Here is a 27989-nt window from a genome sequence, read left to right on the forward strand (position 1 = left end):
CACAATATAGTGCACACAAGGCTCACACCAAAACACTATAAGGAAGATCAGAGTACAGGGACAGTGGCACCATGTGGATGCCCACACGGCCACTTGCCATCTGTGTGCACCACCTTTAAAAGTCTTTTTGGAACCCTCAAAACAATGAAAATTACATGCATGAGGTTATAAGTTATTCTATTGTTTTGACATAAAATTTAATAGAAAGTTATGATAAATTAGTTACAGAGGCAATTTTTGAGTAATGATTGGCAAAAGAAGACTCTCCCATTTACACCCATCACGCCAGAAGCAGTTGCACACTTCCATCCTCCTAAAGGATCCCTCCACCTATACCACTGCAAGGTTCAGGCAACACCATCAGCTTCAGTTAACAGATGACACCCAGAAAAGCCCAAGGCACCAGTGTGCAGAGCCACCCTGAGCTCTCAGGGTATAGAAAGTTTCCACAGTGCTTTTCTGAATGTCCTCAGGGAAAGCTGAACTGAGGTGACTTTTTGAAGACTTCTTAGACAATCTATTCAAGACCATGTGGGGAATAGAGCAGTAAAAAACCCAGGACTCCTACCTACCAGCTATGCTGCAGGGCCCGATTACTGATCACCCTCACATAAGTGCCTGCTTGTTTGTCTGCCAGCCATTTCTTACCTGCAAGCACTGGTACTCTGCTTACCTGGAACATCAACTTTCCAAGCCCACATGTACAATGAACTATGATGGAAAAAAGGTGAAATAGTTTAAAGCACACAGTGCTCTACTAATGCTTTGCTGTTAGTCAAAGAAACAAGCAAAATATTTTCACTTAAAATGTCCTATGGGTAAAATGATCATTTTTGTGGTATGCAGCAGGAACCCTTCATGTGCACACACCAAAAGGCATTGCTGTACCTCAAAGTTCAGAATGTAATTTAAACAGCTGAAAATTGCTAAGGTGAGCAAAAACCTATTAGGAAACAGAAATGCTGTACAAATGCATAAATCCCTAAGGTGGCCTTGGTTTCTTAAAAAAAGGGGTTTATATTTCCTGCATTGTGCAGAAAAAGCCAAACAACAATTAATAACAACCTAATCAAGTACTTCTTTGAGAGTCCTCCATTTCATTTGCTCCAGAGTAAAGGCATTCTGCACATCCAGTCTTAAAGGAGCGAGACAGTTGCTGCATTGCAGAACCCTGATTCCCACAGCCTGCTTGTCTGCTTGCTTACAAAAAGCGGTTTGTACTTTGCTGTTTTCTCCCATGCATATTAATGCAAGCAATCAGGTTTCTACTGCCCTGCAGATCTGACAATTACACCAGCTCTTCAATTTTTGTTCCTTGCTTCTCTTTTTTAATTCTTCCCCTTCATCGCTTATATTGTATGTATTTTCCACTGGAACTGCAGAGGAACTTCAGGGGTGCAAAGGGTGTCCCCCGGTGTTACGAGTGCCCCCTGACTGCCCTAACCTCTGGCTGTGCTGCCCTAAGTACCCAATGGAGCAGCTCTACTGCTTAGCCCAAACACACCAACACTACAGAGCTACAGAACAGCAAGCAGGCTAAACATAACCTCAGTAAAGCTCCTATACGTTCCCACCTAAAGCATGAAGTCCATACAGTGCAACATAAAGAACAAGTGGGAAGAATCGAGGTTCTTTCATAGTTACAACTTTTACAGAAGACTCTGTCATTTCCAGATTAATGTTTGATGAAGTAAAAAGCCTTTGCACGACATCAAATCTTCCTCTGTCAGTGAGAGCGGCCACTGAAGGACTGCCCAGCGCCACAGTGCCATCGGCTGAAGCAATGTCAGGCTGCATTTATGAGAGAGCAAAAGACAAGTGACATGAAAACATTTTCCAAGCAGTGCTCTTCCTGCAATCGCACAACTCGGTTCTTTTGTACAAAACCACCACAGAGCTTACAAGGCAGCAGCAAAAGGGCAAGATTCCCTATACTATTAACCTTGAGAAGTATGACGTACTGATCCGGGACCAAAGCTCTATGGCATTGTTTAAGGAGAAACATCTTTCCTACTGCTCCCTAGGTTCAAACTCTCTCAACTGCAGACCACACTTAACTCTCACTCTGAGCAAATAGTACCACTCCCCTTGCCCATACATATTTAAAGGGGTTTTTTTGTAAGTGAGCTTAAAAAACAAAAAAAAAAAATGATAAAAACATACAATTATTTGAATTGGAAGGGACATTAGAGATCATCTAGTTCAAATTCCCTTCTGCTGTGGGCAGGGACACTTTTCACCAGACCAGGTTACTCAAAGTCCCATTCTACCTGCCCTTAAACATTTCTAGGGATGAGGCATCCACAATTTCGAGCAACCTCACCACGCTCACAGTAAACAATTTCTTACTAGCATCTGGATTCAAACCTACCCTCTTTCAGTTTGAATCCATTCCTCCTTGTCCTGTCACTACATGCTCTTGTAAAAAGTCTTTGTCCAGCTTTTTTGTAGGCTCCCTTCAGGTACTGGAAGGCCACCCTGAAGCCTTCTCCTCTCCAGGCTGAACAAACCCAATTCTCTCACCCTTTCCTCACAGGAGAGGTGCTCCATCCCTCTAATGCCCTGCACCATTCCTTCAGCAGTTTCAATAAATGGCCTCAGAGTTTTGGGACTTCAGAATTTGCCAAGGCTCAAGCACTGCTGCTACCGAAGTGGAATTTGTGTTTCCCAAGGGGAGGTGATTACTGTTACTGAGACTTTAAAACAGTGAGACTATTAGCAAATTAAAATGTAAGCTTAAGTTAAAATTTTCTTTTGCTCATAACCCATGAAATTTCCCAAATACAGAAATGTTCAGAAGTCAGGTATCCACCTGCAGTAAATTATGTGCTTCATTTGCCACTGTCAAGACTGACCTTGGCTAAGCACTGCCTGTGGCTGAAATTCACACTGGAGCTTGACATCTCCTTTTCTGGGTGAGAAACATGGTAAGACCAAGGACATGGTCATTCCTGCTGATGAGCCCACAGGCCACACAGCCATAGCCCCATTACTCACCAAACAACACAATGCCGGAACAACCTGAAGATCACAGCAGGCACGCAGCAGGACCAGAGTGCAATCGGACATCTCTGCGAAGGAAACATTAACAGGGAAAGATTGTTTACAGTGAATGCTGGACAAGGCTGGCTGCTGGAAGCGGGGCTTTGACAGAGAGTTCTGCTTTAGGATTCTCCTCAGCTGCATGTTTGGAAGAGGCTGATCCAGCCTAATCCTGCCTGCAGAATAAAATGGGATGGGCTGTGGGTCTGACTATCTCTGCCCTTGAGAAAAGACACCAGTAGAAAAGAGATTTCCTCCCCATCATCCTTGTCTCCTCCCTATGTATCTCCTCAGTGTCTCACCCCAAGTCTACAGGTTGCAAAAATTGACTTAGGCCTCAAATCAAGAACTGTGCTCTCAAAATCTATATGAGATACTGACTTCTGCAAACCACAATTTGAGAGGATTGACATAGCTGAGACTGCCTTGGGGCTGGGAGATGGACCTGATGATCCCTGTAGTGCCCTTCAACTCTGTAACAAAAAGACTATAATTCCTAACTGAAGCAACAGGCATAAAACAGCTTTCAAATCTTGATCCACCTACACTTATGCCTGGACTTTAGCAAGAGACAGGTGATAATGCAACATGCTCAATTAACTGCGCCCTGCTGTTAACAGCATCTGACAAGTGTTACCACATCAGCAGGTTTCTGTTTTCTATTTCTTTCCTGTCTCCACAAATGAGTTAAGCTTTCTTACCTGGGTACTGTGCATATATGGATGCACATTGACATTCTACTACACAGTGCCACATCTACACTGGACTTCCCTTCATCACCCTAATGTCAGGAAATTGTTTCTTTACGAGAGAGAAAATTCCAGGGAAGTCTGCCCTGGACTTTGCAGATATCTTTTAATTAACACTGTGGTGCCAACTAGATTGAGAGGATGGCATTTGTTTGACATTTATGTTTAATCTCCCGTATCAGCAGCTGCAGAACAACCCTCTAATTGCAGCATCTCTATGTTACATCCATTTTTGCTAAATTTAGTTTGCACAATATACACTGTTACACAGGAGACAACACCTGATTTGTACTTCTCAGCATTTAAGCAGGAAGAACTGCCATGCAGTAAGTACAGGAATTAGCTTGCCAAACTGCAAATGCCCACACTCAGCAAAGTCGAGCAGTCTTGGGGGAATGTGTATTTTACATGCAAAACCTGTCAGTGATTGAGGGCTGAATTTAATTTGCAGCCAGGAATGCTAAGCATAGTATACCAAACTCAAAAAGGGAACTGAACAATTTATGTTCGCTCAGCTCACCAGCTGTTCAAAGAAAGCCATAAATGCTTAATCATGAAGGAGCTTCTAAAAGAAAAATAAAATAAAAAAAAGCACTCTTCACAACGTACCAGAGAGAGCACTGATGAGAAGGTGAGCAGCTGAGAAAAGTTCTTCATCCTGAGGCTGATATTTCTGCAATAGCTCACTCTGTAAACTGCACCCTAAAAGCTGCAAGAAGTTAAGGAGGTCTCTTTGTTGTGCAAGTTTTAACTCCTCCAGATCTGGCTTCTCTCCTGTGCAGATATCATCAAACTGAAAGCAAAAGAATAAGCAAAACTTCTTGAAAAAGAAAAATTCAAGCACAGGAGAACATTAGTGCTAATCTGAAATTACTTTTAGAAAGAAAGCTGAAATTCCTTCATCTTACCACATCCCCCAGGGCAGTCATTGTTTCTTCATGCGGAAAGAGTTCACAAAGGGTTTTATATAAAGCTCTTTGCTTGTCTTCTGGAAGCTTCACAAAGGGCTGGAACTGGGTCTTCAACCATGACAGATCTTTCCCAAGAAAGCAGAAAGAAGTAAAACTTAAGTATTTCTATACAAATGGCAGTAAAAACAGGTAGCATTTTTGCTATGTGTTTCATAAGCCCATTTATCACCACACCCTGACATCCCAACTTCTGTGAGCACAAGTTATCATGCAAGGCTGAAACAGATCTGATTATAATTCCTAAGAGGCCAAGGAAGCCTCAGTGAAAACTCTAAGAAAGAAGAACAGCTGCCAAGCATCAGCATTTGGTGTTCAGTATTTTTAATATTTTAGAATTCAGTATTTTAATGCTAATCAGACTAATCACAGATTAAGTTTTCATTTTAAAGTTTATCTCCAGAGTATGTTAATTTGTAAGGCAGAATGAAGAGTTCTGCTCATAAAATTACTTAATCTGTGGTTAGTATGAATTACAATCATGTAAGTCCACACACAGATCTATCAGGACCCTAAATTCTTGTCTTCATATTTCATCAGGTACAAAAAAGAATTACAGCCCTTCACCCCTGAACTAATTATTATTAAAAAAAACCAGGATCAAAATGTCATCTTAATTGAAATCCCAAATCCATTATGGTACATACAACAGAAGTACAAAAGAGTGCACTGCACTGATTTCACAATTCAACTAAGATAATGAAACTAAATAGTTTGTGACACCAAATCACCACTTTGCCAAAAAAAAAAGTTTTCAAATCAATAATGCCAGCTGGCAATTTAGAATGCCTTTTTCCCACATTCCAAAAATATGGGCAGGCAAGTTGTTCTCAACCTTGTTTAAAAGAAATTTTCCTTCATGCCACTCCAGTCAAGAAACATGCTTTCTTTAAAGATGTCCTTTATCCCTAAACAGTTACTTCACTGGGGGCAAAAAAAGCCCAGCCACAGGCAGATATTTTTTGTATTTAATGCAATCGTATGACTGTCTATACAAATAACAGAGAAGGAAACCTACTTTCAAATCAGAAACAATTCTTTTAGCTTTTTTTCCTCCAACAGATAGTGCAGGTTAATTAATTAAAAGAAATCTCCAAGCCTTTTAAGCAAGAAAGCCACAAAGGTGTGTCAAGCTAAAATAAAACACAGAACAGCAGCAAACCATTCTTTCACAAGAAAGTGGGTTTTATATACACATGAAGACAGTTACTCCTTCCAAGCAAGTCTACATAGGAGAATGACAGAATTTATTTCAGGACAACAAATAATCTGTTTTGGCCACAGTCTATTGAACAACCATTAACAAAGCGTGAAATTTATAGATAACAGAAGTGATGTTCATCAGCAGAAACAGCTGTAAGAACTCTACCAAAAACTAATGAAAAGTGTGTTCTGAGGCCTTGAATGGTTTTCCCTTTTTTCATTCCTCCAGTAGCAACCCCATCCCTTTTTTCTACATTCCTACAATAAACAACTTGTACCTGGCCCATTATACCAATTTGCAAACTTCTATTTAATTCACATTTAAATTTTGTTAGTTATAAAGCTTCTCAGGAAATAATGAGGCTAAGTGAAGGTGGGGGAGATGTCTTTGTAATTTTCAGACTTAAAATAGCCTCTAACTAAGAAGCTTTACTGAGAGTGCTTTTCAAATAATGACAAAGTATTTCAATGACCCTTTCTGAATGAAAGCATAAATCATCACTAATCTTACAGAGGTTATCTGGAATCTAACAGAGCTGGCATAAACACCTGACTTTGTAAGACCATATTTATGACAAATGGATTCAGGATGTTCCTAGGAACAGTCCACTGCATATACCCATGGCAGAACCAGTCTTTTATATCCTCTCAGTGCATTCCCCCAAGAGTTCCTGATAAGGGCTATTGAAAGGAACTAACAGGACTTCTTACATACTATTGTACAAGATTATTTATCCTTATCGTGTTGCTTAATTCACTGTAAGGGAACCTTATAACACATTTCTGGTAATACCTTGTTTCAATACACTTAGAGAAGCATCACTGGGAACGAGGTTTTCAGTCCCAGAGTGTATCTCATTATCAACGGCATCTGGGTGATAAAGAAATGAAGCATCTCTGAATAGAGATGAATGGGGATAATTTGAGCCTTCTGTACTTTCTTTTTCAAAACCTCCTTGTTGTTCATCTAGCAGACAGAACTCTGTAATTAGAAATGCAATTAAAAACAATAATTAATAAAATACACAAGCAGTTACTAAATAAGATGCAAGTTAGTATTTTCTAGTGTTCTCGCATGTGATTTCTCCATGTCTTGTTTCTTCCAGATGGAAAGAATGCCAACCATTGGCTATGCATGCGAATTACTGAGCATTACTGCAGCCCTGGTGTTTGTGCAGCATGTACAGATGAAGGTCCTGCGGTGCAGCTGCCACCTAGAAAATGTGACACCAGCTCCTGTGAACTAAAGTAATGTAGGCCGCAAATTCCATGAAAACTTCTCTCCAACACTGTAAACCTGAACGCTGCACATAGGAGATGCAGCTATGAATTCCTGACATGCTGCAATGCAGGCCTCCTGATCCACTCATGACGGAGACACATGAAAGCACTCTGAGGTTCCTAAGAACTCTTGAGAGTCCTTCACAGAGCTTCTTTTGGTCATGGTGCTGACAGGTTCCTCTTTTTAGCCAAGCCACAGATCCATCCTCAAGTTCTCCAGATGAGTGGAAAAAAGGAGGCTTTTGAGAGTCTCTAAAGGATATTACCCAGGCACGTTCCCTAACAGAATCACTCAGCAATATACTGTCTCTTTGCAGTAACTTCATGGAGAAAATAGTATGTCCTGATGGATTATCCTTTCTGCCTCATATTTGTGACCTCACCCAGACAGGACTGCCCTTTTCCTGCCATCCCAGTGCCTTCAGCTTGACAAAGTTGAGGGAATCCTGGAAGGTACATGGAGCCTTTGTAAGAGTTATGCTGAGAATTCTGGAGTACTGAGTTCTGTGCTCATGCATCCAGCATCGTGCCCCAAAGATGCAGAATACAATCAAAGCCCTAAGCATATTATGATCATCTTTTATTTCAAGATTTGAATCCATACCCCTGGGACTCTGTAGGAGGTCTGAGGAACACAGGCAGGCTGGCAAGACAAACTCAATTTTAAAGTAATACCTGACAGCAAAGGGAAGAAAACATAACTAATCAAGCACAATGCTCACGTGTACCAGGCACAAAACCTAAATATAACCTTCCTGCAGTTTTAAGAGCCTGTCTCACTAAATTAAGGACATTCAAAGCAGATGAGAAAGCATGGAGAGCACTCCATCAGCAAAAAGGTTTTTCAAAGGGAAAGCAGACAAAGAGATCTCTGCCACAGAGGAAGAAATACGACAGACCTTTATGCTTGCATAACCCTTTGCAGAGAAGAGTGAGCAGAAAGCGATTAACACAAGCTAAGAACTTCCCAAAGCAACAAGACTTTGGTCAGCAGCTGAGGCACCATCACGCCAACTCACACGTTACTTTCATTGACGATAACAAGGCTTTCACATGAACCCTGAGGAGGAAGACAGAATGACGCTAATAAGGGAAATCAAACTTTTCAGATGATACTGTGTGTTAAGAGATAAAGACCCTGCTGTTAACTCTTGTAAGAGGAAATTCAGAGGAAAACATCGGACTCAAAAATTTGTATTAATAGGACTGTTAATTAATTCTGTATTGAATTTAAGCTCTGCCAGTGGAGGTTTAGGTTGGATGTTAGGAGGGAATTCTTCACATAAAGGGTGATCAGGCATTGGAATGGGCTGCCCAAGGAGGTGGTGCATTCTCCATCCCTGAAGGATTTTAAGGCAAGACTGGATGTGGCACTTATTGCCATGGGTTAGTGACCCCAGTGGTAGTGCATCAAGGGTTGGACTTGATGATCTCAGAGGTCTTTTCCAACCCAGCTGATTCTATGATTCTATGAATTCCATTACATTCCTATATGACAAACCTCCAACAGTGCAGTTAGAACTTGTTATTTAGAAATGTTAACAAAAATGCACAAAACCCAGAGATGATCAATAAAAGCAATCAAATAGACACTTGTGTGGAAAAGTGGAAGAGATTAGGACTGTTTAATTTACAGGTACTTAAGAGGAAGCAAGCCACACATTTTATTTTTTATAAAAATGTCCAAGCATGTCCAACCACATCAGCCAGAACATTTTAAAGAAAATTTATATAGCATTTTGTCTAACAGAGTAACTCAAGCACCGCCAGTGGCAAAGAAAAACAGACAATAAAATGTTTACATGCACCTTATTCCGTAATTATCTCTGAAGAGAATTCCATTAGGTTACACCTACTACTGGTCACTTTCAGTCTCATGAGAAAGGACTACATTAGTCCTTGGATTTAACTTCAAAGTCTATTTCTATTTCCATAAAAAACCACTGATCACTGCTGCTCAGACATTAACAAGTTGAAGTTTAGGCACCACCATACTTACTGTTGCAGGCAAATCCCTAATTTTCTTGACAGTTCCTCCCCTTTACCTTCTCAGTGACACTGAGGCAAAGGAAAATAGCACAAATTCAAAAGGAAGAGAGGCAAGACATAGGTTGTTTGAGATAAAACATGAAACAAGCTGTGCTGTTTTGAAACTTGAAAAATATTAATGTTAAATGTGGAAAAAGTGAAAAAAGAAGCAGAAGTGGAAAAAGAGCAGAGAAATACAGATCATTATAAGCTAGCAGGACACAGGAATTTTATCTAGAAACCACTTAAGTAGGTTATCAGCTATACACCTATATAGTCAGATAGCCTTAATTGCACCTCATTACTTTGAATTACAGTTCTATTATAACTGTGAAGTCAACGTCCTCTGCCATTATCTCTGTGTTCAGTCTGCGTCAGAGCAATTCCACATTTCAGAAACTTTTCACAGGTTACATAATATTTACTTCTATTCCTGAGCCTACAGACTTCCTTAATATCAGAAGTCAATTCAACAAGAATGAAGGAGTATGATCATCTGTGTTTCTTAGCCAGATTAAGTGCATCCTGGATTCAAATCTCAACTGTACTTCAATTACTTCTTCAGTGTATCTCCTGTTTCTCTCCACCTCAGTCCTTTGCAACTTCCAGCTACACACAGTCCATCTGAGTTCCTTTCTTCTTGCGTAATAGTCCCTGAAACTACCTTTAGGTCAGGGAGTTAAAATGAGGATAAACAAGAAAGAAAAACGCAAGTGATTCTTCAGAACACAGTTACAACTCCCCCCAAAGCCAATTTCAACTTTTTTTTTAACCTGAAAAATATTTGACCTGACGTAAGTACTGCATGACCAGAAAACATGACAAGGACATTTCTGCAAACATTCTGAGGGAAATCTGTATATGAAAGTGTAAGTTAGAAAAATTTAAATTCCATTCCTGTATGAAAAATTCTTTTCTTGGCATGACTGTTGTGTAAACATTCCTGGTTGGCCATTGATTTGCATTCAGGTCACTCTCCTGCCAACAGGTGAGGGGAACAGCTTGGGCAAGGGCCAGCTAGCTGGAAGCAAAATTGCAGAAAAAGACCCGAACAACAAATTTGAGAGGATCGGCACTGTGCCCCTGCAGTTACTGAAGTTTGCTGCATACAGGGCTGTACTGACAACAGTGTAGCCAGTGGACTGATGAAACTGAGTTTTCAATTTGGGCAACTCTATTCAGAGTGTTGTGTCTGGTTTTGGACTCCCCAGTACAAGCCCCATATTCACATACTGCAGCAAACTGCCACCAAGATCTCTGGGCGCTGGAGAACAAGTATGAGGAGAGGCTGAGAGACTGGGTTTGTCCAGCCTGGAGAAGGCATTGCTAAGGGAGAACCTTACTGCTATCTGTAACTACCCAATGGAAGTGTGAAGAGAAGGCAGTGACAGACTCTTCTGTATGGTGACAGGACTGAAGGAAAGAGACATAAGTTACAGGGAACTTCTCATTAGATATTAAGGAAAAAAAAGTTCACCACCACATTCATCAAACATGGTAACAGGCTGCCCAGAGGAGCAATGGAATCTCTTGTCTCCGGAGATAATCAAAACATTAGAATACACAAGGATACAAGCAATCTGATCAAACTCTTGAGCTTAGATCTAAGTTCAAAAGTTGGCCCTGCCTTGGCTCAGGCTTGAGCTAGATGATCCTGCAGTCCTCTGAAGCCCAAGTTATTCTGAGTTTACAATATTTTCAAGTAAGTGAAAAAGCATTACTAAAACAGAAGTGCAGCATTTCCAGCACAAATATCAAGGCAAAGGAGACCACACAGCATCATCACCTTCATGCACAAGGAAATCCAAAACTCACTGCCAGACAGATAGCTTTGTCCAAAGCTGAACTGTGTGCCACAGATAATGAGCTTTTCACTTACCAAACTGGCCATTGTGCTTTATAAACAGTTCAATTACACCATAGGCAATAGTGGTTGCAGGAGGAATTTCGAGGATCACACTAGAATCCTTCACCATACTTCCGTTTTCACTTACTGAAACCTAGAAGACAGATTTATTCACCATTTATCTGATTCAGCTATTGTATAGTTTAAACACAGAATTAAGGTGAAAAATACAGAGAAAGAATATGCTTTATTCTCTGTGATGTCTAACTAAAGAACATGTTACGTTTGCCATCTGCAAGAGGAACTAGAGGAAGAGCGAGGTAGAAGCACAATGCCAAGTGAAGCTCTCAAACTCTTAGCTACCCTGTCCTAGCACACAGCTGAGCTCCAGGTGCAGCTTTTGCCACACATGGAACACCACATCACTAGGAAATGGACACCCACTTCAGTATCCTGCACTGCCCAATTTTATCTTTGCATTTCTTTTGCCCAGTTGGAGATTTGTCCCCAGAAGGTGGCACTTGCACAGAGGGTTGTTGTACTGCAGCTCCCAGATTTCTGCCACTGGAAACACCCTGGACACGGAAGTGATTCATCTCCAGCTTTAAAAAAACACTTAAAATGAATAAGCATATGTTTTGACTTCGGCAATTTCTTCTCAATTCATAAGCAGTTTTTCAGGTATCCTCATAATGGAGTTAATTTCTAGTCCCATGATTGAAAACAAATAGCTTCCCAATAAATATGAAAACTCAGTAGACACTGCAACCATTTGTGATGAATGATTACTTGGCTTTTCAAATAAATTTTCTTCAGCAATGCATTTTTCTATTCAGCATTCAATGAATTGCTATAGATTTGCTTTATGTTCTGCTGTAGGCAGGAATATACATAGAAATTGAATAGCAATGTGATAGTATTGGTGGAAACTACATTGCAGACTCACACTAAAAGATGGCATCTTTTGTCAGAAAGGCAACAGAAAAACATTTTACCTTTCTGAAGTTTTACAGTTAAGCAGTACAGTGAGTTCAACATGTTAAGGAAGCATGAAAAATACTCTGAAGGCTATCTAGAGAAACTGTAATTTCTCAGATAATCTGCAATATTCCTTGTTGATTTTAGTAACTTACCTTTACTGTTTTTGCAGTGCATCCCATCACACCACTGACTTTTTCTTCTGTCTGGATACGTTCAGAAATAGTACACCTCTGAGTTGTTACTATCTTTTCTCTCAAGATGCACAGGACTTCACGTTTTCTCTCTATTACTTGTTGCAGTAAACTACTGCTTAGATCTATTGTTCTGAAAAAGAAAAGACAATATTAACAACATCAATACTAGAATTTTCTTAATTGATTGAAGAAGCTTTTATTGTAAAAACAACAAAGGTGTATAAGCAGTCTCCTCAAAATTACTATGTCTCTTTTTTTATTTGGTAGCAGGAAGTATCTGTATTTCACAGGAAGTCCCGACACACATATTGAAGTCTTGATTCCTTACTCTTGAGCAAAAACTTTAAGCTTCCAGGGTAATATGAAAACAACCAGCCAGGCTTGCAGACATGGACTGAATCTTCTCCCACTGTAAATTCACACTGCCATTAACACAGCCATGGCAGGGGATGCTGACTAACAGTGCTGATGGAACACTAACAGTGCAACATGTCAATGCCAACCCTCACTGCTTGCTATGATCTGTTTTGGTGTTGCTGAAGTGGGATTAGCACTGACCAAGTACTTCAAAGGGCAGGATGAGAAAACACTGAAGATTTCACAGATTTCAAGACTCCAGAAGATTAGTGAAAAAAACCACCCACTACAAACTCCTGTGTTACTCATTCATACAGACTCAAAAATCAAAATTAGTGACTAGAACTATCACAATCCAAAATAAAACTAGCTGTGGGAAGGACCTCAAATCTCTAGCCCATGCCCAAACTTAACTCCATCCCTACTCCACAGTGTAATTCAGCACATGTTTAAGTGCTGCTGGAGACAGTTCTAACATTAGGCTCTTCTTAGAATGAGCAGAAGACAGAAAGTGAACTCCAAGAAACAATATAGGTTTATTTTCTAAAAAAATCTTACAAAATCCACTACCTTGCCTTTTGAGGTGTTAACAGATTTTCTGGTAACAGTTAAAGCAACTTCTTAATTGTATTTAATTGATTAAAATTATATTATACTTTTGAAAAATACTCACTGGACATCCTCAGATGAGATGTCATATGTTCCATGAACAGATAAGTCTAGCAAGACACTTGGAAGATTAAAGAATTGCTATCCCTGGCTCAAGTTATTGAATCTTTTCTCCTCCCTTTTAATGTAAATGGCTATTCATGGAGCTAAATGGCAATTCCCCAAAAATGTGACAGAAAGACATGTCTGACTCCATTTAAATCGAGATATCTCCACTTTTAATTAAAAAGTTTTAGATTTATTAGATTTTGGAGTTTTGAATTTATGCAGTTTGCTAAAGTCTGAAGTTAACTTGGTTTTTTTATTGAATTAAAAATATCCTCAGGCAATTTTTGATCTTTGGAGAGTTACATGCTTATATGAAAGTTCAATCAGTTGGAATGAACTGTCTGAAAACCTTAAAGCTGATTGTTTAAACAAGGGAAAGAAAATACCTCTGAAGCAATGCAGCAGCCACTAGAAAAGCATCCCCCAGACATTCCTGAGATTATTAATATAAAACTCTCTTTTTCTTTTGGTGCATAGCCATGCTTTATGCTTGGAATGCAATGAATCTTTGGATTAAGCTAAGACTGAAGAAATGTCAAGCAATCACAAACATCACTGCTCTCAGAAGTGCCTGCCAACCAGAGCCATTAGTTATCACAGTAACACACCACCAAGCCTATCATATACTTCACAATAATTATTTATGTTCCTGAAGTGGTGTGCTAAGCATCTAGAAAATACAAATTAATGCACTAAGACCTGCAATATTAACATTTGACCTGGGAAACCACAGGGGAAAAAATACAATAAAGAAGCATAAAAGCAGTTTGTAATTTTCTTTCACGTATGTTCTTTTGTCTGTTTTAGAGGATGACAAACTTGCTAGATATCCCCAAAATTTAGGGGCAAAAAAGCCCCACACAATCTAAGGTAGAAGAATGTAGATTAAATAAAGATTTGCTATTTCTGAGCGAGTGCTAATGAAAGAAGGTTACCTGATTCTATACAAATGAAATACCAAAATAATTCAAGAGACTTTTTCTTCCATCTGCTTCTGCAGTATTTTGCCCGGAGCAGGACTGGCTCAGACCCTGCCACCCTCTTGGCTCTGAGGGCCAGCAGCAGAGCTAATAGCAGAGTGGCAGAGTTAGAAGGCATACTGTAACTTGCAAAGAGGCACAGTGAACAAATTCAAGAGGCAGCGCTGGATTTGCTGCCACACCACTGGAGTCTACAGAGCAACACCAACAGGCAGGGCCCAAAGCTCCCTGCTGGGCCCCTGATGCAGCGATGCCATCTCAGAGGTGAGCTGGGGTCCCCTGCACAGAGCTGCATGTGTGGCAGAGACAGGCCCACTGCCTCAGCCTCAAGATTTGAGTGACTTCAGTGGGACAGGCACAATTGGAAAGCCAGCAGAAATGCTCCCCTCTGCCCAGTATGTTTAGTCAGTATTGAATTCAGAGATTTAAACACGTACCTTTACCCACAGCTACAAATACCTTTTCTTCTAGGGCAGCACAGTTAAATGCTCTCCTCTAGACTTCTGGCACTGAACTTTCCATCATAAAACAGACTATAGGGTTGTGTGTGGGTACATCATGAGTTATTACTGGGGCACAGTCTGTTGAAGACAAAATATTCTGCCCTTCTCAGCAACTTAAACAAGACATGATATGAGGTAAGCAAATACCCAACTTATCTGAATTATCATTGAAAACAATCATCAAGAGTAAAATACATCAGGGTTAAAGTCTGACAATCAAAGCAGGGCTTCAAGTATTGCAGGGCAATGGCCACTAAATCTATGACTATTTTTACAAGAGCTGAACTTGCTAGCGTAACACTCCAAAGATGAAGAATATATCGGAGTAACACATGATGGCTGAGTTAAATGCCTGAGAATACATGCATGCATGCATTGCCTTTTTTTATGTTACAGGTCACATTTCAGAGCTTTAATTTCTCTGCTACAATCATCATTCTTATTGTCTCTTCCATTATCTATTGTACAGGAGCCCTCACCAACCTTGTGCCGGCTGTCCCACATCACTGTGCTCCTGAGCTGAAGCACTCCAAAGTAAGACTATAAAATACAATGAATTTTGGGTTGCTAAGTCCCATTATCCAACATCCAGAGTATGAGCCTATATAAATAAAGATAATTTAAAAGGATTACGAGGTTTTGCTTGATTGTTTGTTCTGCTTAAATAACCTCCCGGAGGTCAATGATTTACTACGCTGGAAGCTCTATAGGTCAAACATGTACAGAAAATGATCACTTGAGTTTTGGTCTCACTCCACATTTAACTGGATAAAACACTTCCCATTCTCCTGCAACGCAAAGACTTCCTTCACCTTCATTCAACTTTTCTCTTCCTGCATGAGAAAAGCAGTGGAAAATAGAGGCAAAAAGATAATTTTCTGCAGACTGGAGGCAGAAAAGAAGGCAGAACAGCAGAAACCAAATGATGCCAAAAGAAAACAGACAACACCTAGCAATATTGCAGACTCTCAGTTAAAGCAGAGAGGAGGAGCCTGCTCCAAATCCCCCTCCTGAAACTGAGCGTCGTTCCTTTAGGCACAGAATTTGACCTAATCATCCACAAAGAAGAGGCCTTAGGACTATTTTACCTTTGTATCTTGCCTAATCTTCTCAGTAACTCACCCCATGAACCCCCAAGTAAGATGTTTGCCAATTTACTACAGATACCAACAAGAATGGTTGCTCCTGTGAGCACACTCCAGCCTCACCCTGAACTCAGCACTGCTGCCTGCCTGCACAGATTTTCACTAGTCCAAACTACCCATGAGTGAAAAACCATTGCTCAGAGCAATGTCACCTCAACACACGTCCTCTCCTGGCTGTAGAGACATGGGCAGCCCACACTCATAGCTTCTTCTACACTGCATTTATAATGTGCAACAGTCTGATGTCTTCCATACAATTGCTGCTTGCTGCACAGAGTATTCATACCTCTTTGATCCTGCTCTGATAGAGACCTCTAGATAAGTGCCATGGAGTAAAATCCACGAGATCTCCCTCTGCCACTTTCCACCAAACACAGATGCATAATATTTCTTCTGTTAATTCATTTCAAATATAATCTCTCTGACCTACTTCTTACAGAACACAGCATCTGCAACAATCAGCTTATTGATGGCATTTCACTGATTTCCCTACAGAATAACCTGACAATTACTTCACAGAATACCTTCCCCAAGAATACATGTGTCCTTCAGATAGTCATATACATTAATAAGATCCTTCCCCCCAGAGCCTTCTCTTCTCCAAGCTAAACAGTCCCATCTCTTTCAGCCTTTCCACAAATGTGAGATGTTACAGTTGTTTTCATCATCACGCTGGCCCTTCACTGCACTCTCTCCAATATGTCCATCTCTCCCTTGCAGTAGGAAACTGTACACTGCACTCCAGATCTGGCCTCACCAGTGCTGAGCAGAGGGGCAGGATCACCTCCCACAGTTGCCGGCAATACTCCTCCTCATGCAGTCCAGGTACCACTGGCCTTTGCAGCAGGGACACACTACTGACTCATACCCAACCTGATGCCCACCAGGACTCCCAGGACCTTTTCTGCAAAGCTGCTTTCCAACTGGTCAGTCCCCAGCATGTACTGATGCCTGGGGTTGTTCCATGTGCAGCACTTTGCACTTCCCTTTTGCTGAACTGCATGAGGTTCTCACCAAAGCAGCCTGCTCAGGTCTCTGTGGATGGCAGCAGGACCCTCCGGGTGTATCAGCCACTCCTTCCAGCTTTGGGCCATCAGCAAACTTGCTGAGGGTAGACTCACTGACCCCATCACTCAGATGATTAATGAAGATGTTCAATAGGACTGGACATAGCATTGTCTCCTGGGGTACATAATTAGTCACTGGCCTCTAACTAGACTTTGTACCACCAATCAATACGTTCTGGGTCCAGCCATTCAGCCAGTTTTCAACCCACCTTACTGTCTGCTCATACAGTCCATACTTCATCAACTTCTCTCTGAGTATTGCATGGCAGACAGTACTGAATATCTTGAAATAAAAGATGGAATATACTCCTAAATCCATAGCAACCCAATTGAGTTAAGGGCACAGGACTCTGACCCAACATCGGTATGAACTAGTGAGCACAATGTAATACAAAAGCAAGAGTAACGTAAAATGAAATATGCCAAGTTTATATACCTAAAAGTATTAACTTTATTTTAATATTGCATACTATATTAATAAATGTGTTCTACATTTACAATTACATTGCTTCTGCAAACAACGATGCAGAAATCCTGCATCCTTCAGCTGTCATCCCTTTTCAAAAAAGGAGCCAGTGCAGCATCTGGAATCTAATTAAAAGATCAGTAGGATCTTCAGGAGGTTCACCTAAGAAGTGACAGGAAACCAATTTGCTGGCACTGAGCACTTCCAGCTTGCTAAACTCTGAACACTCATATGACTTAGTTTAAAAGGCATATCAGCTTTGACTTTTTAGAGTTTTCTGTTATTTATCTGCAACTTTGACTTAATCAACCTAATACAAGAACATCTTTAAAATGTAACTTAATTTGGCAATATATGTAGAATAAATGAAGCAATGATTGATCAAACAAGCACAAGCACCATGTGTCAGTTAATGACATCAAGAACACTTTGCTGACTGCCATTTCACAAGGGCTGACAGGTAAACATCCTCTTAGTATTGCACCACTCTGCATCCAAAAATCACTAACTTGTAGGCACCAGCATTCCTGAATTGCACACAATGTTCCATGAACAAGATGAAAGCTTGAAGCTTGGACACAATCAATCATAAATCATAGAATATTTATGAACAAGCAAGCCAAATTTCATCTATAACGTATTACCACAATTTCCAGTGAGCCTCCATATTACACTGAAGAATAAAAAAAAGTCTGCTATCCTCATCATTTTCAGTGACCTGGCAGAAGGCAGACTGACTCGATGCCAATTATACACCGTGTATCATAAACTTTAATAAGCTATAACCACCTTTACTATGAAGTAAGAACTAGCTCCTTGCATAAAGCAATACACACATCGATCTCATTTACAGTTACATATAGATTGTACAGCAACTGACTTACAACAATCAAAAGAGAGAAAATATATTTTGAGTATTTAGTTGCCCTCAGGATTACAATCCCAAAATGTGCTGATTTGCTATGGGAGGATTCTCTGTGTGAACAGAGTAGGTAACTTACTTCACAAAACAAAGTAAAAGCTTACTGATCTAAATCACAGTTATTGTAGTTATCAAAGTTATTGTAGGACTTTATCTAGTGCTAGAAACAAGATTATATATCTTGACTGACACAATTTTCCCAATCCTAGATGCATATTAATTTTACAGACTTGGTACACACATTTAACCCAGTATTTTCTGCTTTTAATAAGGCATTTAGTACAAAGAGAGCAAGGTGGCTTATTAGAATAAATTTGCTGACTTCTGAATGCTTATAATAAAAAGAACACCAGCCATTTGTTCCTGTGAAAATGGAGAATTGGTTATTTCTAGAACATCAGTGTATCTAAAGCAAATTTATACTGCTTCTGACAACTTCTGCACTGATAACAAAAACTTATCATCTTTATCTTCAGAGCATCAGAAAAGGCTATTAAAATACATTACATCCCCTGCTACAGATCTAGAGTACAACGCTGTCACAACAAACCACCTTCGTTTCCCAGGAGTCAGGACCTGCAATACAGAGGAGAACCCTGACTTGTCAGCTGCTTGCCAAGTAGGCTTTGGACCATGTCTGTCTTATTGCAACATTAAATAAATCCAATTTCAGAGCAGGACAGGAAGTAAGGAAGTGTTGCTTATCTTGAAAAATGTAGACTACCATTCCTCTCAGTTAACACAGTGTATAATAGGAAGAAAATCTTTATTTTCTTCAACTAGTAGAACATGTGTTGACCATGTTTGCTCATCTTTGCTATTCCTTCAACTTCAAATAATCCAGTTTTCTAGCACAGTCACTCACACACACAAAATTACAAAGCCTGCTTACAAGAACATTAGTAGTTCTGAATTCAGTTTCCATAGCATTTGCTCCAGTAACAAAAATGGCTTTCAGTCTATGGCAACACTACAGAATTGATTGTTCAGTGATTGCAGCTGGCCCCAGCCTTTCCATCTCAGTAACCCTTCCTGGCCATTACAATGCCCACATTCGAAACATACCTGTCCTTGACATCTTTCATAAGCTGCTGCAAGTCAATCTCCTGCTTCCTCAGGTTTCCAAATGAGGACTCGTTTTCCACATAGCCCTTCCCTCCAGTTCCCAGGCTGACCTTTACGAATGATGCTTCAATACTTCCTTGGACAAAATCTTCAAACTTTCCCGTGTATTTGGCAAAGTCAGACTCCACAATCACTAGGAAAGCAATAAAAGTCATTTCTACCTGTGAAGGGAAGTGCTGAAACAGTCCTGAAGTTATTGGAAAAACAGTTAGAGAAAATAGGGTAAGTTAGTGAAGGCAAGGAACAGCATCAGAAGGTAAATAATAGAATTTACAGCTCTGCAACTCTTTTTCTGGCTTCCTTCATGTTTTCATCATCTTTCCTCTGCTACCTTTTATATTTTGCCATTTTAGGAAAACATAAGGTGACTGAAATACTGAGCTCAGATGCTATGAAAAATTTATAAAGAATGACTGAAACTTATTTCAGCTACAAAAAACCCTACAAACCAGACCTGCTTGTACAATAGGGTTAGTATTTTGGCATTATCTTGGCATATCTCTTTATAGGGCTGTCTCAAAGCTCACTGAAAACCACTGAAAGCAGCTGTTTTACAACAACTTTGAATCTTATACACCTGTATGCCTCAGGTGACTCAGAATCAGCTAATCTTCCAAGTCACCTATAGTAAACATATCAAGGACTTGTTTTTTTCCTATATGGAATTGTGGCACTTCCAGAAATTTGGGATTCCATCTCGTTAATCATAAAACCTGCACTGTTGTGGTTGGATGAAGAAAGAAGCACAAGGGTCAACCATTTTTAACAGTCTATGCAAGACCAAAGGAAGGAGTGGTAAAACTTTATTGGCTTGGCCTGGGAAAGCATCCCCAGGGCTACTGTCACCAACCAGACACTGTTTATTCACTTTCTGACCTAGAGCACAGTACACTTTCATGCTGCTATCACATACTGGAACATGAAAGGAGTACCAGAGTAATTAAAAAAGATTTCAAGGCACTGACCTGATCTCTTCATGGGACAGGAGCACAGGTAGTAATTGCCTCAGTTCCTGTGCTAGCTGGGATGAATGAGGAGAGGCTTAGGAAAGCCCAGCTTACCAATAGGTGGCTTAGGGGATGGTGCTATCGTCAAAATGTTGGGTTTTTTGATCATGGGGCAAACTCCGTGTTGCCCAGTCTCGTCAAACCAGATGGGCTTCATTTATCTACGGAGGGTAAAAGAACTGTAGCCCATAAGTTGGCAGGGTTGGTTAGGAGGGCTTTAAACTAGATTTGAAGGGGGAAGGGACGGCAACTGGGCTCTCCAGAGATAGGCCTAAGGGCATAGAGCCCGAGTTGAGAATGAAATCAATGGCCCAGCTGAAGTGCATGTACACCAATGCACGCAGTATGGGAAACAAACAAGAGGAGCTGGAAGCCATAGTGCAGCAGGAAAACTATGACATAGTTGCTGTCACAGAAACGTGGTGGGATGAATCACATGACTGGAGTGCTGCTATGGGGGGCTACAAGCTCTTCAGAAAGGACAGGCAGGGAAGGAGAGGTGGAGGGGTGGCTTTCTATGTTAGAGAGTCTCTTGACTCTGTTGAAGTTGAGGTCAGCAGTGACAAGGTTGAGTGCCTGTGGGCCAGAATCAGGGGCAAGGCCAACAAGGCTGACACCCTTGTGGGAGTCTGTTACAGACCGCCCAACCAGGATGATGAAGGAGATGAATTATTCTACAAGCAGCTGGCAGATGTCTCAAAATCTCCAGCCCTTGTTCTTGTGGGTGACTTTAACCTGCCAGATATCTCCTGGGAGCTTCATACTGCAGAGAAGAGGCAGTCAAGGAGGTTCCTGGAGTGTACAGAGGACAATTTCCTTCATCAACTGGTGAATGAGCCTACCAGGGGTAAGGCCCCGCTAGACCTATTGTTTACAGAGAGGGGCTGGTAGATGATGCAGTGGTTGGAGACCGCCTGGGGCATAGTGACCATGAAATAATAGAATTTTCAGTCCTCAGGGATGTAAGGAGAGCCACCATTAAAACCTCTACTTTGGACTTCCAGAGAGCAGATTTTGGCCTATTCAAAAACTGATTCAGAGCATACCCTGGGAAACAACCCTTAAAGGCAAGGGGGTCCAGGAGGGATGGACATGTTTTAAGAAGGAAATTTTGAGTGCACAGCAACAGGCTGTCCCAGTGTGCCGAAAGGCCAGCCGGAGGGGAAGACAGCCAGCTTGGTTAAATAGGGAGATTCTGGAAGAAATCAGGGATAAAAAGAAAGTTTACAGACTATGGAAAAAAGGGCTGGCTACTTACAAAGAATTTACAGATAGAGCTAGGTCATGCAGGAAAAAAATTAGGGAAAGAAAAGTGGAATTTGAAGTAAATTTGGTTATTTCAGTTAGGGATAACAAAACGTCCTTTTATAAATACATTAATAACAAAAGGAGGGCAAGGAAAACCTCCATTCTCTGTTGGACTTGAAGGGAAATACAGTTAAGGAAGGTGAGGAGAAGGCTGAGGTACTTAACACCTACTTTGCCTCAGTTTTCACCAGTAAGACAAGTGGCCCTCAAGACAACTGGCCTCTATAGCTGGTAGACACGGAGAGGGAGCTGAATAGCCTTCCTGTATTCCAGGAGGAAATAGTTATTGACTTACTGAGCCAGCTGGATCCTAACAAGTCTATGGGACCAGATGGGATCCATCCCAGGGTGATGAGGGAGCTGGCAGAAGAGCTTGCCAAACCGCTCTCCATCATCTTCCAACAGTCCTGGCTCTCTGGGGAGGTCCCAGATGATTGGAGGTTGGCCAATGTCACCCCAATTCACAAAAAGGGCTGCAAGCAGGACCCTGGCAACTACAGGCCTGTCAGCCTGACCTCCGTGCCTGGCAGGGTTATGGAGCAGTTCATCCTGAGTGCAATCACACAGCACCTTCAGGGTGGACAAGGGATTAGACCCAGTCAGCATGGGTTTAGGAGGGGCAGGTCCTGTCTGACCAACCTGATCTCTTTTTACGATCAGGTGACCCACCTGGTGGATGAGGGGAAGGCTGTGGATGTGGTCTATCTGGACTTCAGCAAGGCCTTTGACACTGTCTCCCATAATATACTCCTGGAAAAGCTGGTAGCCCATGGCCTGGACAAGTGTACCCTCTCCTGGATTAAGAGCTGGCTGGAGGGTCGGGCCCAGAGAGTGCTGGTGAACGGAGCTGCATCCAGCTGGCGGCCAGTCACTAGTGGTGTTCCCCAGGGGTCTGTGTTGGGTCCAGTCCTGTTTAACATCTTTATTGATGATTTAGATGAGGGGATTGAGTCCATCATCAGCAAATTTACTGATGACACCAAGTTGGGAGGGAGTGTCAACCTGCTGGAAGGCAGGAGGGCTCTGCAGAGGGATCTGGATAGACTTGAGAGATGGGCTGATTCCAATGGGATGAAGTTCAATAAGGCCAAGTGCCGGGTCCTGCACTTTGGCCACAACAGCCCCCTGCAGCGCTACAGGCTGGGCACAGAGTGGCTGGAGAGCAGCCAGGCAGAAAGGGACCTTGGAGTACTAACTGACAGGAAGCTCAACATGAGCCAACAGTGTGCCCAGGTGGCCAAAAAGGCCAATGGGATCCTGGCCTGTATCAAAAATAGCGTGGCCACCAGGACCAGGGAAGTGATCCTTCCCCTGTACTCTGCGTTGGTGAGGCCACACCTTGAGTACTGTGTTCAGTTCTGGGCCCCTCAGATCAGGAAAGATATTGAGGTGCTGGAGCGAGTCCAGAGAAGAGCAACAAGGCTGGTGAAGGGACTCACCCAGGCACTCAGCAATAGGACAAGGGGGCATGGGCTTAAGCTCTGTCAGGGGAAATTTAAGTTGGATATCAGAAAAAAATTCTTTCCAGAGAGAGTAATCAGGCATTGGAATGGGCTGCCCAGAGAGGTGGTGGATTCACCATCCCTAGAGATTTTTAAACGCAGATTGGACGTGGCGCTGAGTGCCATGATCTAGTAAATGGACTAGAGTTGGACCAAGGGTTGGACTCAATGATCTTGGAGGTCTTTTCCAACCCAATCGATTCTATGATTCTATACTTTAGGGAAGTTCTGTGGCTGCAGACATCACTGTTATTAAACAGCAGGACTGTACAGCCTGACAACCTTCAGCACTCAATTTCAATAGCCTACGCAGGCAAAACTTTCCATTTTTTATAACAAATTTGTATCATTACCAGTTTGAATTAAATGAATAGTCAAGTGAGAAAAGTAGCATTCCTATCATTTCCACAGATGGAGAACACTTCAGAGCATTCCTCTGAAAGAAGTCCTCTAGTAACAAAATTAAAAATATAACAAAACAGACCAGGATTTGTATTCTTTTGATCTGCAGTAATAGTGCTGCCCGAGTATGGCTTTACCTGGTTTTATTGGCTTGTCTTCAGTAAGCACATCACTCAGGGTAACTGTCAAGAAATGGTACTTGGGCTTCTGCCAGCACCAGAATTTCCTCCTCTTGGTAACTAAGCTCAAAAGCTGCAGCTTGTCTGAGGCGTTCAGGTGGGAGACAGGGATCAGGTCACCTCCACTGTCAGTTTCTCTCACAAAATTCTTTGTTGCTTTTGCAAACATCTTGGGGAATCAATCAAGCCTGAAAGAATACACATGTTTTCAAACTACAGTTGTAAAGGATAAATATTTACATTGTCACTTTCAGAAGTTCTTCATAGCATTGGTATTAATGCAGGAACAGGTAGTGTTTTCACCCCATCTTCTCCACTCTGTGCTGGGAACCACAGTTCAAACAATTTCTCCCAAAATAAAAAACTTTTCACAGTAACACAATTAAAAGAAACATTCACAGGTTATTAACCTACTAGAGAGGAAAAAAACCTTAGCCTACCTGAAACTCTATGAAAAAGCATCTACTAACGAGCACCTCGCAGAGACTGGCTGGGATATGGAGTGCACTGGGGCAATGGCAGAGGATTAAATAATCCTTCTTTTATTACCTAATGTAAAACTATTGCACTCCATATAAGGTAAGTAGGTATTACTCACACGAATTATCTTTATCTTTTTAATAGTGAGTAAACACATGTAGGGATAATAACAACTATTCTATAAAAAGCAACAAATATTTGAGCTGGCAGCTTTGCTAGTAAGTTTTGTTCCTGAACTACAACCCTGGAAACTTTCCATTATTTTTTCCTTTATGAATTCTTTTTTATCTTCAGCATTTTCAAATTTTCTGTTTACCATTTAGCTAACTACAGCTAAATTGAACATATGTTACTTGCAAATGCTATTCATATCCACTAAACAGCTACATACATATCCTTATTATAGCTTTTCAATGATTTTAATTAAAAAATACCAGCATCTCTTATCGTGTAAGACTTTCTTTATTCCCAGCAATGCATTTTGCTGTATTTAAAAGGATTTTTTTTTCAGTATGAGAAATTGGATAAATGCAAAGAAGAAAGTGTAAAATGACCATTCGCAAGTGCTAAATATACAAATCTAATAAATTAATATTTGATCCTTTTAAGAAATCTAATCTTTATTAGTTCTTCAATTCTGTATTTTTTGAGCTAATGATATCCCCAGAATTAAATCAGGTTTTTAAAAATCTGGCAGTATTCCTCTGAATCTCCCAGCTGACACTGACTGGAAAGTTCAACTAAGATCATAAGATGTCTCAGCTGGATATTCACACATTCATGATTAATTACCTGCCTCATCCTGCAGAGATCTTAGATTTGTCATTGACAAATACGGGCCACAGTAAGATAGAACAGACTTTAAACAAAAATTGATATTGCAGGGAGTACTCAGGATTATCAACAGAAAATGGAAACCTGAATAAAGATACTAGTGCTTGGACCACAGGCTCCACATTTTAGTTAGGGGGAAAAAAGCCTTCCTGCAGATGGAAACTTACCTTTCCATTAGTTTTTCCCAAATCCCATTTCAGATATTTTACACAGTATTTACTAATTTATGTTGAGGTATCTACTCTCCTCTATGGCCTAGTCCATGTAACAAGTAAAGGGTGTTTTCTAACAACACCTGCATCAAAAGGATTTAAGCAATGTCAAAGTCGCTTAACATTTTACTAAAGAGTCTTCTGGGGCTTTCACTGTAATTGCAGCTGCCACAAACCCTGTAGCACAGCCTCAGCCATATGCACTGGGAATATTTCCACTGACTTTCTTGTTTTCTGACCTTTTCCTAAGAAGAACTAAGACTGATTTTTGCGTTCTTAAATTTCTCCTCTTTAAATTTCCCTGGTTTAATTTCAGTGAGAACACTTTAACAGAACAAAGCAGTGCAGCTCCACCGCAGAAGTAAAAAACCAAACAAAACTAGTTTTCTTTATCCCTGAGACTTCTTTTGCAGGACACTGTATTTTGCAAACAGCCAGATGACAGATTTGTCATGGAGGGGACCCTAAAGAAAATTCTCATTGCCGGCATTAGTGGCCTTTCCCCAGCATAACCTTCTTCAAACACTTCTCTGCATTACACGACTGCTCACTCATTCTGATCCTCTTCCTACACAAGCAATTTACATGAGCATAGCCTCTGAAAAGAAAAAGGCCACCAATTTCTAAGGATTTTATCGTAACAGAAATTGCAAAAATCAATTCCTAGTATTGTTACACACTCACTAAATCTCACGTGAAGAACCACTGCACCATTCTATGAAACATCCAATTCATGGTGTTTTGTCTTCACTTCCAGACACCACACTTTGATTGGCAAAAAGAACATCCAGGAAAGTGCCCAGAGTGCTTGTAAGGACTAAGGAGACTCACCAAGCAGGAAAGGCAGGTCAGTTTTCAGCCTCAAAATGGTAAAGTCAGTGTCTTCCACACTTTGCTGTGCTGGGAATGTCTTTGCAGGGAGCATATTTGCTGGTGTAGCTGTCCCTGCAAAGCAAGAACATTCTATCCAAATTCCTATTTACGACTCCTTGGATATAGTGCCTTTAACACAAATTCGACAATGCACCCAAATATCTAGTTTCACTAGTTCACAAAACAAAGACAGGCAGCAATTGCATGTGCCCTTAGCCAACACTGGGGAGTTAATACAGCCACTGGGACCAACAGCATCCTGACTGAATGGACATGGAGTGGTTATGGACCCAGCACTAAGAAAATTGCCTTTGGAGCTTCTTCCTCTGGAAACTTTAATAGAGCTGTGCTTGGTTTGGTAGAATTAAAACGGAAGGTATCAAAGTTATTAGGAAACACCTGTCAGAGTAAATTCACTCTTGCAGATTGACAGCCAGGCATAAAAGCAGAAAAGGAAGGAGGAACACTTCCTTGCCTACTGAGAAATTTAAAATTAGCCTGAACCTCAGCTACAGAAGGATTATTCAATGGCAGATATAAAATCAAGTGAATATAATTACAGTAACTTCACTGTCTACTTAAACAAACAAAGCTCACCCGGTTTGTTTTATCACAGCTCCCTAACTTGATATAGTGGGGCATTAGATCCAAATTTATCACAGCTCCCTAACTCAGTATTGGGTCATTAGAGCCAAAGCAACATTTTATGAATAACTAGCATTTACCTCTGTCAGCACAAAAGCAAGTTCTCAGCAGTGGCCAGTTATTTCTTACATTCTGTATCCTTTACATAAAACACAAAAATACCTTTTTTTTTGCGTGTGTGTGTTTTACCATAAGGTTACACAGCACACTGGGCACAGTACTCAGGGAATTACAGAACAGGAGTACAACCAGATTGCCAAATATCAGCACATCCCTTGTCAACTTTAGTTATAAGGAAACACAGTCCCTGAAGGACAGAGGACCAGGCAGGAGCCGCGGTGCTGGGAGAGCTGTCAGGCATTACAGACACAGTATCTGTAAGCGCTAACACACAAAGCCTAGCCGGGCTGTTCACACAATGCATTTCAGTCCTTGAACGGACGTGGTCCCCAGGAGCACATCCAACAGATTTTAGCACTGGATGTGGCCCTTTTGTGCCTCAGCCCCTCCGCAGCACGTGTCCCCCCGAGCTCGATGCCGCACAGGGGCTGGGGCAGCCGGGCGGGACGCGGCGCCTCTCCCGGGCACGTCCCGACAGGTGCGAGGGCTGGGGAGGGGCCCGAGCCGTCGAGTCCCGGCTGCGTACACCCCGCCCGGCTCGGGCAGGAAAGCACGGCCCCGCCGGGACACCCTCGAAGGCACCGCTCGGCCTCGCCCCGGGGCGGGAAGGACAGCGGGGCTCATCCCGGCCCTCCTCCTGCCCCCAGGAAGGGCGGCGCGGCAGCGGCCGGGACATGGCGGGGGCAGCCGGGCCCCGCCGCCGCCGCCGGCCCGCTCCCGTACTCACAGAATTCCCGGCGCTCCCCGCCGCCCGCACCGGGATGCGGCGCTCCGCCCGCTGGGCGTGCCGGGCCGGGCCGAGCCGCGCCCCGAGGCGAGACACGGCGAGCGGAGGGCGCTGTGTGGGCAGGCT

General features: G+C 41.7%; 1 protein-coding gene across 3 annotated transcripts; it reads right to left on the reverse strand.

Annotated features, from left to right (window-relative positions):
- Positions 1 to 160: 160 nt before the first annotated feature.
- Positions 161 to 27921, reverse strand: GSDME (gasdermin E). 3 transcript variants are annotated; one of them, XM_071560945.1, is made up of 11 exons: positions 27864 to 27921; positions 26330 to 26443; positions 23931 to 24128; positions 19515 to 19707; positions 12251 to 12422; positions 11151 to 11271; positions 6756 to 6944; positions 4700 to 4827; positions 4401 to 4584; positions 2998 to 3071; positions 161 to 1791 (listed from the first exon to the last, which is right to left on the reverse strand). In XM_071560945.1, the coding sequence occupies exons 2-11, from the start codon at positions 26421 to 26423 to the stop codon at positions 1561 to 1563; spliced, it is 1584 nt and encodes a 527-aa protein (XP_071417046.1). In that variant the 5' UTR covers positions 26424 to 26443; positions 27864 to 27921; the 3' UTR covers positions 161 to 1560. The 3 variants fall into 3 exon arrangements, with proteins under 3 accessions (XP_071417046.1, XP_071417044.1, XP_071417045.1); XM_071560943.1 differs by lacking the exon at positions 27864 to 27921 and having other exon boundaries at positions 23931 to 24160; positions 26330 to 26419; XM_071560944.1 differs by lacking the exons at positions 6756 to 6944; positions 27864 to 27921 and having other exon boundaries at positions 23931 to 24160; positions 26330 to 26419.
- Positions 27922 to 27989: the final 68 nt, after the last annotated feature.

Source organism: Pithys albifrons, chromosome 7 (genome assembly GCF_047495875.1).
Source record: "Pithys albifrons albifrons isolate INPA30051 chromosome 7, PitAlb_v1, whole genome shotgun sequence".
Lineage (NCBI taxonomy): Eukaryota > Metazoa > Chordata > Aves > Passeriformes > Thamnophilidae > Pithys > Pithys albifrons.